This window comes from Balearica regulorum, chromosome 14 (assembly GCF_011004875.1).
Source record: "Balearica regulorum gibbericeps isolate bBalReg1 chromosome 14, bBalReg1.pri, whole genome shotgun sequence".
Taxonomy (NCBI): domain Eukaryota; kingdom Metazoa; phylum Chordata; class Aves; order Gruiformes; family Gruidae; genus Balearica; species Balearica regulorum.
The window spans coordinates 17,411,410-17,426,401 of record NC_046197.1 but is presented as its reverse complement, the minus strand read 5'-3'; the positions used below and the strand labels follow the sequence as shown (position 1 = coordinate 17,426,401).

At 39.5% G+C, this 14,992-nt stretch overlaps 1 protein-coding gene across 3 annotated transcripts in view; it reads right to left on the bottom strand.

Moving 5' to 3' along the window:
* The window catches only part of TRPC7 (transient receptor potential cation channel subfamily C member 7), a 70,514-nt gene extending 56,651 nt beyond the window's left edge, over nt 1-13,863 (bottom strand). For 2 of the 3 annotated variants that reach the window (XM_075766560.1, XM_075766561.1), the window contains exon 1: nt 13,093-13,794. In XM_075766560.1, coding sequence (XP_075622675.1) covers nt 13,093-13,779 — 687 coding nt within the window. In that variant the 5' untranslated portion in view covers nt 13,780-13,794. Of the gene's footprint in view, nt 1-13,092 lie in introns of all 3 variants that reach the window. The other variant, XM_075766558.1, reaches the window with a different exon arrangement.
* Between the last annotated feature and the right edge of the window lie 1,129 nt (nt 13,864-14,992).

Sequence of the window (14,992 nt, the reverse complement as noted above, 5' to 3'; positions counted from 1 at the left end):
CAGAGATATGAATATAAAAAGTGTGTAATTACATTTCTCTGTCCTGAAATGAGTCTAAATCCTGGCACTTGGCTAGTGACAATGAAATAACACACTTGGCAATGAGCAATTTCCACACTGCACCGGTGTAAAGTTCCCTGCAACAAATTATATTCCAGGAAAATGCCATTTTTGATCACATAAATGCCAAAAAACCATAGACACTAAAGTACCTAGTACCATTTTGTGGCGATGTAAAATTGTTTGTATACCATTCCTGTTTATCCACAATCCAGTGCATAGTCTGCCTAGACGCAGTGAGGATGAGTTCATTATAATTATCTACAATAACAACAATTAACAACACAATGAGGAATAAACTAAATCACTTCCCATCTGCATCCTCTTTAATGTTGGACTTGAGATCCTCAGAATGTGTTACTTCGTTTACATTCATTAATATGATATTAATTCCCTACAGTGCCTTGGATAAACGTACCTGACTCCACTCTCCCATCTGCTGATCTAGTATTATTATTCTATTCAGAGCAATAGTCCTAATTATGTTCATTTGTAGTTCCAGTAGATATCCTTGCCCAACGCGAATAATGAGCAGCAGCCTTTGGAAACCAGTCATCTTGCTCATAATAAACCATCCGGCTCCTAACTATTCCCTAAAAACCAATGCTGGTATTAGCTGAATGCTTGGGCATTTGGTGTTACTAATTAAACAGAAAGCTTACCAATATTGTATTGGATTGATATTGTAATACTGATAGCATTATTTCTATCTATTTTTCTCACCAATAATTTGATTTTGTCTTTCTGAAAAATGTCTTTGTCTTTGGCACTCTAGACTACGGTACCCCCTCTTGGTACCATTTGTGTTACTATGTCATTTTCTATCAGCGCTCTGAGAAAACTCTCTAAGATGAACGGTGACTGTGCTAGTAAGGGCAAGCTCCAACTCACACAAGCTCTGTACTCGTTGCAGAGGATCCAGTGACTAGGGTGGAAAAGGCCAACACATCTGTCCTTTCAAAAAGCCAGCTGCAGGTGGCAGGAGCCCTCTCGGCACTACCATCGAGTAGGTGCACCACTTTGAATACCAGGAATTATTTTGTCTTGCACGTTCAGTGGGTAAGAAAGGAAAACACTCAATCACTGTTAACTAAACACAGGCAACTGGCCAAATCGTTCCCCCTGTTTATCACAGTGCTACTAGCAGCTGGCAGAGAGACGCCAGCCACTCCTCCCCGGAATGGCAGCGAGGGCCATGGCTGAGCGCAGTCCCGGGAGGTTCAGCTCCGCCGCAGCAGCCTCCATCTGCCTGCACGACCAGAAAGTCCCCTGGCACCCGGGCTGGGCAGCCGGCAGAACGGCGAGAGGCAGCATGGAGGAGTTTGTCTCCCTTTAATTGCTTAGAGACTGGTGGAACAAAGGCAAAGTTCTGTGGGACAGCCCAGATCGTTGGAAAAGGTTCAGGTAGAGCATAAATCCTACCTACTGACACAACTGCTGTGATGGATCTCTTAATCCAAGGTGCCATCCATTATTTCTCATTTGTATAAATAGAGGAGCCCACGAGCAGTGGTCAGATCGGATCAGACCCACCGGTTAGTCCACCAGCTTCACTTTATAAACTTCTTTCAAAGGTTGAGGATGAAATCATGGTTTCCACAAATCCGAAGAAAATATGATGGTTGAATGAGCTATGATTTTGCCGAATACCGTGCCTTTTCTCCCACATTAAAGCTATTATAAAATACAAAATGTGAAAGTAATAACATTGTGGTAAGCTAAATTTTTTATGTTTAAATAAATTTTGAAAGTATTTCTAAACTATTTGTTGCCTGTCTGCTGGTTCGTGACAGTCATCATAACTGTTAGATTCATTCTTCTAAGCATCTGTACTCAAAAAGCTGTTGTAGAGGCGCAGGGCTTGCACACAAAAGATTAGCACAATGCAAACAAATCATCTTCATTCCTAAAATCAGAGTCATCTCTAAAACCAAACTATTGTCTTGACTCCTTGTCTCTGAGAAGCAGAAACAGGGTGAGGAGCAGGTATCACAGCATCACTCTGGCTAAAAGAGCTCCCAAAAGCCACTTAAATCTTCACACCAGCTAACTGCTGGCCTTTACTCAGCAATATATATGCCATATATGATTCCACGACACACATGGGCACTATATTACTTTAACATTATTCCACTTGCTTTTATATCACAGTAACTTTAACTTAATGTAAACCTGTATTTAACCTTGCCTTCATACAAATCCCTTCCACACACATCAAATCAACTCAAACCATCAGTTGTTTTTTTCTTCTACATTGTGAAAACACTTTAAATTCCTGATTAACATGTCACAAGCTTTATTATGCTTCACGCTGACTACAACATGTTCAGAGATTGCCTATATCAAATGTAAATGACTCTCCCCTTGTATTCACTATCAAAAGTTCAGGTTCAAGAAGGATGAAAAGGAGACCTCTCAACTCTAAACCTCTTCTAAATATATTCCATATGCTCCAAGTTACTCTATGTAAGATGTCACACATGCAAATGTATTCCCCGAAAATCATAGTTCAGTAAAATTAGTTGCCATTAGGCCTTGGCACTTAAGAATGATTTCTAAAAGTCATTTTACATAGCAAAAATTAATTTCTAAATTCCTCCATCATACCCAGGGTTTAAGAACTATATGGAAAATCTGGACTTAATATAATCACCACAGCAGGCCACAAGAGGAAGAAAAATAAGTCACCAGCCGTTTATGCAGAGAGAAAGCGCGCTGACAGCCCTGGTGCAAACCATCTACCGGAGTGTCACAGCTTCAGATTTAGAAATGTAATATCAGATGTTTCTGGCATTAATTAATATTGCTGGGTTTCCCCCTCTTTTGCTACAGATTCCTCCCAGGACAATTTATGTGTAAGGGAGTTAACTCTGCTCACCACCCTTACCAACTCCTGCCCTTTAGGTCCGTTAAAAACGAGTCCATTAACAGGGATTTTGCAACTTGACAGAAATGCACTCTTGATGGAGGATGGGCTGCTTATTTGTAAGGAACCACTGAAATCCCAGGAGCAAAGTGACCTTAAAGCAGCTGAAATATGCTCAGTTCCAACAGGTTCCAGATTTTGCACTTATCTTTCCATCTGGCTTAATGTCATATTGTTCAACTTAAAACTTATCTACATGAAAATGCTTCTGAAATGCTTGACAGTGGTGAGGGAGCTGCTGTGTTGCTTTATGTGAACCATTTTCATTCCTCTCCCCTTCCCACCCAGCTCGTGAAGTCATCTGTTGTTTCCCGTTAATGATTACAAGGGGATTCCATGTTATTTTATATTTTTACAATCATGACTGTTGCTCACCAAAACTGCAATCCTGCTCTAGTATTAGGCTGTTATGTGCAATCAAACTGGAAACACTAAGCTCTAAGTGCCACAGTTGCAATGCTCTTCATCCTTAACTGAGTAGGACTAGAAATTACTTTCCAAGGAGCTGTAAAGGGTAATAAACACTGCACTGACGCTGTGCAAACTGGCATTGCCAAAAGTCTCATTTGCAGTAGTATCACGGGAAACAAAAGTAACCCAGCTGTACTCTCTGGGAGATTCACATATTTCCAGGATTGCTTCTGTCTTGCCATCTCCAAATGCCAAGTTTCCTCCAAACAATTTTTTGAAGGGAACAAACCCCTTTAGGCATTAATTAAAATATTAAATTTTCTTACACTGATGCATTGTCTCTAATTTGATGCATTGAAAGAATCTTTTTTCCTCTCCACTCTTTCAAAAGAGAGACAGGGGCTTGTTCCTCTGGGAAAGTGAAGAGAACATTTTCCTGCAGAAAGTATTTTGCCAACTTTTAAAGAAGTTTTCTTTTTCTTTTTTGAACAAAGTTAGCTAGGAGATTTTAACAATGTCACTCAGTTATCCATAAAGTAGGTTTGTGCTGGTTTTGGCTGGGGTAGTGTTAATTTTCTTCATAGTAGCTGGCAGGGGGCTATGTTTTGGATTTGTGCTGGAAGCAGTGTTGATAACACAGGGATGGGTTCGTTGCTGCTGAGCAGGGCTTACACAGAGCCAAGGCCTTTGCTGCTCCTCACCCCACCCCACCAGCGAGTAGCTGGGGGTGCACAAGGAGTTGGGAGGGGACACAGCTGGGACAGCTGACCCCAGCTGACCACGGGGATATTCCATACCATATGACATCAAGCTCAGCATATAAAGCCGGGGGAAGAAGAAGGAAGGCGGGGGGGTGTTGGCGTTTGTCTTCCCAAGTAACTGCTATGGGTGATGGAGCCCTGCTTTCCTGGGGATGGCTGAACACCTGCCTGCCGATGGGAAGTGAAGGAATTCCTTGCTTTGCTTTGCTTGTGTGCGTGACTTTTGCTTTACATATTATCTATTATTATACCTATTATGCTTTACCTATCTCAACCCATGAGTTTTCTCAATTTGCCCTTCCAATTCTCTCACCCCTTCCTGCTGGGGGAGAATGACTGCATGAAGCCTTAGTTACCAGCTGGGGTTGAACCATGGCAGGGTTAAATGAGCTTGTAGGCAGTGGCCAGGATCCAAATTTTATGTGAATGCTCGGTGGCTAGTGCTGTCGCTAGAGTTACAACTTTCATGAATAATGGCCTTATCTTTTCCAGGTGCAGATGTTGGTTGTAGATGGCTGAGTTACACCCTTCACTATGAATCACACCATATACTGCTCTGCTTTACTGTGAATAGACATAGAGAGATGTTAACATACCTGCACATTTGCAGATACACATATTTTTTTTTTTTTCCAAGACAGCTCCAGGCTTTGGCATCGATTCTAAACCACTCTGAAAAGCTTTGGAGATTTTCTTCTCATGCAACATTTTAATACCATTTTGTTTGGGCAATGTGCCAGGCAGAAAATTATTTAATCACAGAACAGACATAGAAAGAGCACTTGAAATAACAGCTCTCAAAATATAGAGGATATTTCTTAAATTATAAATATTTAAAGAGAACAATACAAGAGTAACAAATTTGGGTTTTTTTAGGGTCAGGAGGGTTCTCTACATCCATTTTCCACAGTCTCTGCTGCATATCCATGCAAAACATATCTGCAACTAATTAATTTAGCTCTCAAGACAAACCCAATATAGCATCTATTATTAGTGGATTTGTCTCTGAAAAAGAACGGCATGGCGAATGAATGTTCCTCATGTACAGAATGAGTCCCACTCAGTGAGTTAAACACAAATTTCACTACAAAGCTTAAATATATTCTCCTTCTCCTAGGCTATTTCCATCATCATTTTTAATTTCCTCTCTTATTTTAATACCTCATTTGTTCCAATAATAAGTTAAAATGTCAATAATAGGAAATTTGTTTTCCTGGTTTTCTGGGACTTGATTCTTTCATATATTATGAGTTGGGTAATTAGTTGTATCAGCTTATGCGTTTGCTTTGCACAAGTGAAAACTGGAAAAAAAAGAATTGTAGCTTCTAAACACACATATTTTTGAGGCAGTAGAGAAAATTGGGTTTTAGGTGAGAGGGAAACAAAAAAAGAACAAACAGTTCTTTCTTAAGGCTAAAAAACCCACCAAACCACATTGCTGACCCCATCTCTAAGAAAAAATAATGTTCTCATTAAAGACTGACCTGGAAAAGTTCACACAGGAAAAAAAAAAAAAAAACCCTTAAAAAAAGATTATAGATTACTAGCATGTCTTTAGAAATAGCAGTTTTCATAGTTTCTACAGAAGTGCGCAAGTCTTTTGATTGTGCACTAACAGTGTAAATGTATTTAGTAACGTATATATTTTTGTTCTTTCTCAGGTATCATGCATATTTAGTTAAAAATCAAAACGTGAGTCATCCTTTGGATTTTGAATATCAAGATGGCTTCAAAGGCAGCAGGGATTTCTCTTAGAGAAGCCAAAGGTACTGAAGTAGCATAGAGCCAACAGGAGAAGCAAAGAACAAGCTAATTAGAACATAGACTGCGACACAGAAAAGGGTCTGAAAGGGATGTTCTGGCCCAACCGCGTCAAAGCCCGGTGTCAGCGGGCATTAATCTGGGATACAGCTGAATAACCCAGTGGCCTGCTCTCTCAAGTAGAAATTTAGCAATGAGAGACAGAAGAGGTAGCAGAGGAAAGGGATGCAATGGGCAGAGGTGGTTTTCACTCCCAAGCAGCCGCTTTTTGGAGGGGTTGTTGGAAAAGTCACAGGAGAAGAAATAGCAGTTGGTTCACAGCTGTGTACAGGACCTGGGGTGAGAGACAATCACTTGGGAATAGTGACCATTCGTATGCTCAAAAGTATCTATAGTGGTGATGCTTAATTTTCAGAACAGGAACTAGGTAAGATTGATGATACTTGTTCAGGAGAAAGTAAAAACAGTATAAAAAGGAGCGAATATATTTTGCCTACCAGGCTAGATTTCTGAAGGTCCCTTCTGTTTTCTCTTCCTAAAACCCAGAAAAGTGAAACAGCATAAAAAAAGGAAGTTGCATGAGTAAAAAAGATATCTCTTTAAAAAAATACAGATCATATCTGGAAGAAAAAAAATAGAAAAGAACAGATATTCTGGAAAATTAAACGAAAACTTAAAGAAAGGCCAGATAAAACCCACTAAAGCCCCAAAGAGCATCTTGCTGAAATAATAAATATGAGTCATAAAAGGTGTTCCCAAACCTAGCAGAAGCAAGATGTCTGCCAGAGAGTGTGTTGAGGTGAGAGATGAAGAAGGGATAAAAGGATCACTTAAGGAAGAATGGGTGGGAGCAGAAAAATTGATTGATTTACAAGAGTGTTCATGAGGCTAATAAGGGAAGTTCCCATGACAATCTCTCTTTTAATGGGAGATGCGTTTCAAGGGCTGTCTCCAATCAGTCGGTCCTGAGAGCAAACAACTCTAAGAGTTTGTTCAGTTTGGGTAGGACCCAGAGATTCTAGAGTGCAGCCTTGCTCATTTACAGCCCGATGGTTTTCAAGAATTTTTCTCTTTCCAAGTCCACTGCTATCCTCCATTCTTACAAAATATTTCCCCTGCGTACTATTTTGCTTCCCAATGTTTTCTGCACTTTCCTAATTTTTTTTTTCACCACTCATTTCAAAAAGCAATAGTCTAATAATAATTTTTTTAACTCATGCAGCATGTATTTTTCTAGCTACAATGTTTCCCAGTCAGGACTGCAGAGTACAACTTTCCAAGTTTTCCTAGACCTTCACATAATTTTTGTATCTTATTTTCTCTATATTTATTACCAACCTCTCTTATTTTCTTACAAATTAAAGAATAACACCCCCACCCCCACCCCCATTTATTTTGTATTTGAAGAGTTAGACTTCCAATAATTCAAATTTCCCCAAGTTTACAATCAATATTGGGAAATGAAGCAGTTTGCAATCTCTGACATATCTATCTTCAGCAATGCCCATGATTTGTAGATGGCCTGAGAAATGAAGACATTGGGAATCATCTTCAATGCTGCAGAGCCACAAACCCTAGAAAGCTGCAGCTTTTCAGCAAGATATGACCAGATACGTCAGTGCTTATTACTTTGCAACAGCAGTACAGTGTCATCCTCAAAGTGCAGGATCTGGTCCCAGTTTCTCATTTGCAGAGATAAAGCCAGAAATATTGAGAAAATCTACAAGGTCATTTCTCTTAATAAGTTTAGGTGAAGCATATCCTGTGAAGTTAACAATTTATATTTAGGTAGAAAAAGGTGAGACTGACTTACTGGAGCAAGACCTGTGCTGTAGGAATACCAGATTGTCCCTAACAGATACAAGTCGTCAAGTCTCCAGGACTGTTTTGTCACTCTTTCTTTCAGCACCATGAGAATTTAGAGATTTGAGCCTCAGCTGTTTTACATTACTGCAGCCCCAATGAAACAACAAGCAGTTCCTAGCAGGCACATCTCTGTAGGCATCTACACACTTGATTTGCTGCCACACAAGCCATCACTCCCCACAAATAGCATAGCAGCCAGTTGCAGTCCATCAGCCAGCTGAGCCTGGACACGATGCTCACCTGCACACAAGGGCAGGCTCACAGCTAGGGTCTGCTTTTGGATCCCAAAGGTTTTTAGAGAAAGGACAACCGTTAAAAGAAAAGTGACAGCAAGAGGCATATAATCCAGAAACAAAACGTGCTACGCTGTAGTAAATGAACTGACCATGTTGGTAGGATTGATAAGCAAAGACCACGCACCATATATCTTCCAGGTGGTGGTTTTGATCATGCCTTCAGTTACATTTTAATCAACAGGAGCTGAGATCTTATTTACCACTTATGGTTGGTGAGGTCTTTTCATAGCCTCTTTTGCGATTCTATAATTTATTTGTCTGGATTGCTAAATGGAATGAATTGGCTGATTGTCTTCATCACAAGGACATTTCCTGACGTACACAAGCATGTAGTCTAATTTGAGAGCACACAAGGCTGTGAAACAGACCTGGGTGTCGAGTGGGATCTCCCCAGAAACAGGAGTGGCACAGTCACTTTAAAAAAAAGCAATCAGAGCTATTACTCCGTGTTTCACTCACTGTTTCCAGGACGTGGATAGTAATATCAAGCCTAATACTGCTGTTAAAGACAGTTGCAAGGGCATTTCCTGCAGCCTGTTTGCTAGAAATGTAATCTCCTAAGGGCTTGATGGACCTATAAAAATTATTCCATTGACTCTGCTTTTTAACATTCCAGTCTCAGAAATGAGACACCAGGCTGTGGACAGCTGGTAGCTGTGAAGACATCTGCATATGGTTTCACATCAAGGTGACATGGGGAAGATCAATTTGTTTGGACCAAAGAGGAGAGCAATTCTCATCAGCCTGTCTCATGGGCAATGACTTGTTTGTATGGACAAATCCTGGCTATTTTCTTCATACTGGAAGTGACATCAAGCTTACTTACATGAGGAAAACAAACAGTATACACTGGTAGAAGAGAGAAGGATTATTTGCTTTATGACTCAGGCCCAGGATCTGCCAACTTTGAAAGAAATGGGAGTGTACACAGATTTTTTTTTTTCAATTTGAGTAAAAGAGAAAGAGAGGGGAGCCTTCCTCCCTGTTTGGACTAGAGGGATCCTAGCTCTGCTAGGCTGACGTTATACATTTTCTCCCTCAAAACAGCTTCATATTTTAATCATTGGCCTAATGGGTGTTTTCCACACTTCATGAAAAACTACAAAGCACATTAACTGTGTCCTATATTTCTGTTTTAATTTTACTTTTAATTTTTAACTGAAATAAACTAGTTTCCCAGTCAGTTGTGCCTACAGTCTGCAGAAGCATGGTTGCTAGGAACTCTCTAGTCCACACAGGGAGGAAGACTCCCCTCTCTTTCTTTCCAAAGGCAATACAGACCAAGGGCCTCATCCAGTAGACTAAGTCAGGCCCCCAATCTCTATTGCCCTTGCTCTGGTGGATGTTGACTTTTTTTTTTTTTTTAAACACAGAATGAAAACTGTAAAGAATGAGAAAGTCATGAACTGATTCTTAATTCCGATCTTTCAAATGAGATATATAGAAATGGCAAAGCACTCAGTTAAGCTTTTTTTTTTTTTTTTTACAGCTTGGCCTGCCTCCACTACGGAAGGGTATCATTGCATCGAGACCTGCAAACATACACAGTGATGCTGACATTTACTTCTCTCTCTTCTGAAATTTCAAGAATCCACCTCTGAGGGATTTCCTACCCACCCCATTTCTAGGCTAATTGACAGGGCATTTAGTGCAATCCCATTGCTAGTATTTTCAGTAGAAACAACTGGTTCAATATTTTTCATCTTATTTTGGGGAAGGGGGAGTACTTATTTCTAGACTCATGGACTACATCTTTCAAAGTAATTTTTCTCCCATTCACAAGAAAACTTTTTTGTAAGATTTTGACACTAGAGAATTTAAGGAAAAACCAAAATTACTTCTATGTGAATGTAACATTATTCCACTTTTTTCCTCTCCTCTTCAAAAAGCATTGCAAAAGCTGACATTTGGTTGAAATAATGGCACAGCAACATGGATCCAAACTATACATTTGTTCTAAATACTGTGACGGATCCTTATCTTCTGTAGCCCCATCTAAGCTTCAGTGAAAAAGCACTGATTTACCCCAACTGAGTATCTGCTCCAGTAAAACCATCAGCATCGACTGATTCCGACAGCTTCCCTCTTTCTTCCAGCTCCAAGTCTCCACTGTTATTATTCTCTTCAGCATGTGGGAAGCCACATAGTAGCTGACTGTCTTGACCTTGCTTTTGAGCATAAATCAACACATCAAGAAAGGAGTTCAATAGGGCGGCGTACCCATACCAGACTGATAGCCACAACATCTACTCTCGCTATTAAAGACCTATTGATTGGTCAACAGAAAGGCTGCTAAAGGCCAGCAGTGTGATCTAGCACGTGTCCAGACTCCCATTTTCACCTCAATAACACTCCCGTACTACTTTGTGTTGTGCGATGCTTATGCAAAGACATTTCATGAGAACTGCAGTGTATGACTGAATCTGAGCAATTTAGGGAGAGAACAATCTATTCAGCTGCTGCCGCTGTAAAAAAGAATGGATAAAATGATTTTCAGCTAGTAATCTTTATTGGAGTCTCTCTCAAACTGTGGCCAACCACAGCTAATGCAACTTTTCTGCTTTAAAGCGTTCACGTAGCTGGTTTGGTTCACCGTTCATATCTGTACAAAGAGGCAACTCACCTAAAAAATTTCTTGTTCTCTAAAATCATAGTGCATGTACTGGCTCCTCAGTCTGATGTGCTAAATAGTGCTATTGCATAAGAGATTTAGGGCAGCAAGCAGCAGGTGAGAGGCATTGCATTTATATTTTAATTAGCTCATGCTAGGAGTTTCTTCAGAGGTTACTTAATTACTATTTGTCCACCTACATTATTAAATCTTATTCATGTCCTTTGGTTTCAAGGACTTTTTGTACCTCCTGAAAACTGTATTGCTAAGATTGCATATAAATAACTATTCTGAAATAATCCCAAGTGATAATTCTATAAATCTGTTGAGTGCCAATTGTGATTACAGAACTTTAGCAATAAAAATTAAAAATTCTAGGAAAGTATTATTTTATGCACAAAACCCCCTCCTCTGGAGCTTGTCTGACTTCATAAATTTTCATCATTTGTGGGCTTCTTAAATACATTTTCAGCAATCGTGTTCTTTTCTACAAGTGAATTCTCAAAATGTCATGTTCTGTGAAAAAAACCCAAACCCTACTGTTTTATTAATACCCTATTCCACACCACACTGATTATGTTAATAAGAATAAATATTTTTGCATAAATACATACATCTGATTTTTTTTTCCTACGGTGCAAATACATTATAATCTTGAGAAGTTTCTTATTTCTGGAAGCATTAATATACTAAAGGAATGTGACGACTTTGAAGTAAGCTAGTGGCATGGGTACTTCTGAGGTACTTCACTAACATACGCTGATGTGTGGTGTACAGAACCTTCCAACAAGGCAATGAAATTGGAAAGCCTACCTGGAAATACAGCAACGTGGCAAAGGGTTTCTAATGGGTTTTCTGGTATTGATTTACTCACATCTATTTGCCAGTGCTGGGGAGATACAACCACCATGAGACTATTTAACATTTGATTGCTTGTTTGCTCCTGGAAGATTCATGTATCTGTCAGTGCCAGTCTAGACCACGTTGGCACCTCCATGAACAAAAGGAGGCATTCTCACAGAAATAGATTTATTTTTCTGCAGCAAGACACTTATCAGAATTGACAGGCATGCAATACTGAGGCAGCTCATGCTCCACACAATATATATTTTTCTACTGAAAAGAAGCTGGAACATTAATGAGATTAATGTTGTTAACTGTGGGTGTGAGCACACTGTGCTTTCACACCAGAGTAACTCTCACTCAAGCAGCCAGATTCACTGAACCCAATGAGGATGCTTCAGTAGGACTGAACACCATACAAGTAAAAACTCCCTTTTAAATTATTGTGTCCTTGCAATTCTGATTCACGTGGGTAAAAAGAGTTTGCGAGATTTTGCCCTAATTTTATTGCCAAAAGAGCTCAGTGGTTTGGGTATTTTTTCCTGTTAGAGACTTACTACAGAGTTTCAAAGGCAACAGCCTGAGAACATGCTTTCTTCTCACTTTGAAATTGGAGATCATATAGCTACAAATCCTGAAATGGATGCTTTAACACTTGAATAGTTTTCTAAATTAAAAATAATGGATTCCTGGCAGGCATCCTACCCCAGTTTACTCACAACATAGATTTTATTACCCCAGTGTCACTGATCTGCACAATAATAATAAGTTAGAAAATAGTCTTATGTTGATGACTGAGCCAGTGAAAATGAGTTTTGTCATGACTAATTTATTTTAGAAAGGGAGACAATGCTATTTATGTCATGGAAATGACTGAGAGAAATAATGCAAATGACATTGGACATTTACAAACTCATTATGATAATCGCAATCTTGAGTAACTTACAAGAGAGTTCTGCAAGTTCCACTGTTATGTTTGGCATGATGATAAACCTCACAACGATGTCTTGATCATTTCTCTCCTGCTTTTTTATGAAATTCATCATATGTAGATGCAGTACCAAACCATTAAGATGCAATGCAATTTAAAGTATTTTACAGAGAACCAAAATTACTTAATTTATACCTTTTATCATTGTAACAGAACTAGATGTACTGGATTCTTAAGCCATTAAACCAGCTTCTAGAGCTCTGCCTCCAGACTAGATTGCTCAAAGAGACTTACCTTTCTTACAAAAAATGAGTCTCCATTTTTGTAATATTCTAATTTTTATTCCTGCTGCAAACTAAATATTCTAAGTAATCACAGTGTGCAACATGAAAACTCCGAGTAAGGATGTGTCTATTATAATATGTGATAATCAGTCCCAAATACTTATTAACTGGAGAACGCACAGTGATCTGAATCTATGTTTCGTTAACACATCTGGCAGTTTCTGTGGCTTCTGTTTCCTCCCCCACCCCCTGAAACGGCAAACCAAGACTTGATCAAACATGTAAAACATACAGTACCCTGAACGCATTCAGCCCAAGGGAAAAGGCAGAGTGGTAAGTTACCTTAAATTCAGTTTCAATGTTGGCTAGTCTGGCCAGTTCATTGCTTAGCTCTAACGCGGTAAGGACAGGATCTTCACTGGAAAGAGACAAATAAGCGGCACTGGCTAATCCTTTGTAGGCATTCATTCTCGATCGAGAGTGACTAAAGGAATCTTTCCTCTGCTTCTCAATACATTCATTGCACTTGCAAAAATAGTCATGTGGCCTTTCAATCCGTGCGCCTTTTAGAAGTAAGATGTGAACAATTTCGTACTCCTGGCAGTGGGCAGCAAGTATGATAGGGGTAATGTCATGGGAGAACCGAGTGCCATCTTCATCGTAAGCATAAAAATCATCATCTCTCAGTTCCTGCTCAAGGGGGCTGAGTGTGAGACGCTGTCCTTGTGCAAAGGCTGGATGGTTTAATATTGCTTCTACAATGCGCACGTATCCTTTACTGATGGCTAATAAAAGCGCATCTCCAACTCGAGCGAGATTCTCCTTTTTGAGGAGGAGCTCTGTCACTTCCAGATGTTCATTCCCTACAGCTAACTGAAGGGCATTTTGTCCCATATAATCGACGCAATTAAAGTTCAAGGTTTTGGATTCCTCCAGCATTTTTCGCACAACGGGAATGTTGCCATATTCTGCAGAATCGAGAAAACGTTCCTCTTCTGCAGTCAGGCTGGTCCCTTTCTCATTGAACATGTAGGCTGGGCCCCGGATGGCCTGCCTCCGGCCCTTCTCCCGAAGGGTTGTGTGCCTTCGATGCATGTTTTTATAATTGCTGTTTCTCAACCTGCAGAAAACCAGAAAGGAAAGTTGGTTATATTCTCAGAGTATCATAATATCACATAACCTGAAATAAGGTTAGAAATGTGTCATTATGATCAGATCTTGCTAGCTTTTTATGATTGGGACCAGTTGTTCAAAATTATTTAGGATACATGTGGAATAAAGATTAGTTTTCAGAACAGACAAGTTCTCTTCTGACTTGTACACCCTTCTGGATTTCAACAAGGATACAGAGCACATTCTTAACTGGAGATATATTTTAAAAAAATAATGTATGAATACATTTTTTTCCATTTTTATTGTTTAGAACTTCATAACACAGTACTTAGGAATGATATCCACAACATAATATTTCTCCAAATTACTCTTCTTGATTTTATCCTTGAGGGGATGAGTCCTTAAGAAAGTTAGCAGGACTCCCCATGTCAATAGATCTTGAATCAGGCCAATAAACTATGTTCCATGGAGTTAAAACACATGCTTCTAATTTTAAACACACAATAACAAGGATAAATATATTGCATATTCTGCTAAGATTCAGCTGGTACAAGTAAACCACCTTTTCATTCACTGCTTTTTTCATGCTACATAATACCATTTTTCTGTTTCCTGATCTAGAGCAGTTTAATGAATGACTGTCTAATTTTCTCTCTGAAATACAGTTGACAGCTACTCCAAATCCAAGGGCCAGTGAAAAACACAGAAATACTCCTGATTTAGTGTCGCATCGCTCCCCAGTAAGTATCTTTCAGAGAGCTACCGCAGAAAGACAAGAACACAGTGCAGATCAGAAATGATCATTAGTTTCCCGCTGATTATGTGGCTGAGGTGCCTTCCCTTGGAGTTGGCGGGATGGAGACAAACTGTTCGTATTCTACCTTCACTGGGACCCTCAAAGAAAACTATGCTATGTGCAACCAGGCTCAAGGGGGAGTAAACACAACGTTATATGAAATTAACTGAAATCCTAAATCTGTGTTTTGAAACATTCATACTTTGCATTCAGTGCCATGTCGATGTTGCTCTTCTTTTTGTAATTTTATTGCGGCAGCATCTCAACAAAATCATAGTCCCTCTTTTAGAGTCTAGGCATGTGGACTTAATTGCTATCCTAAGTCCACAGAAT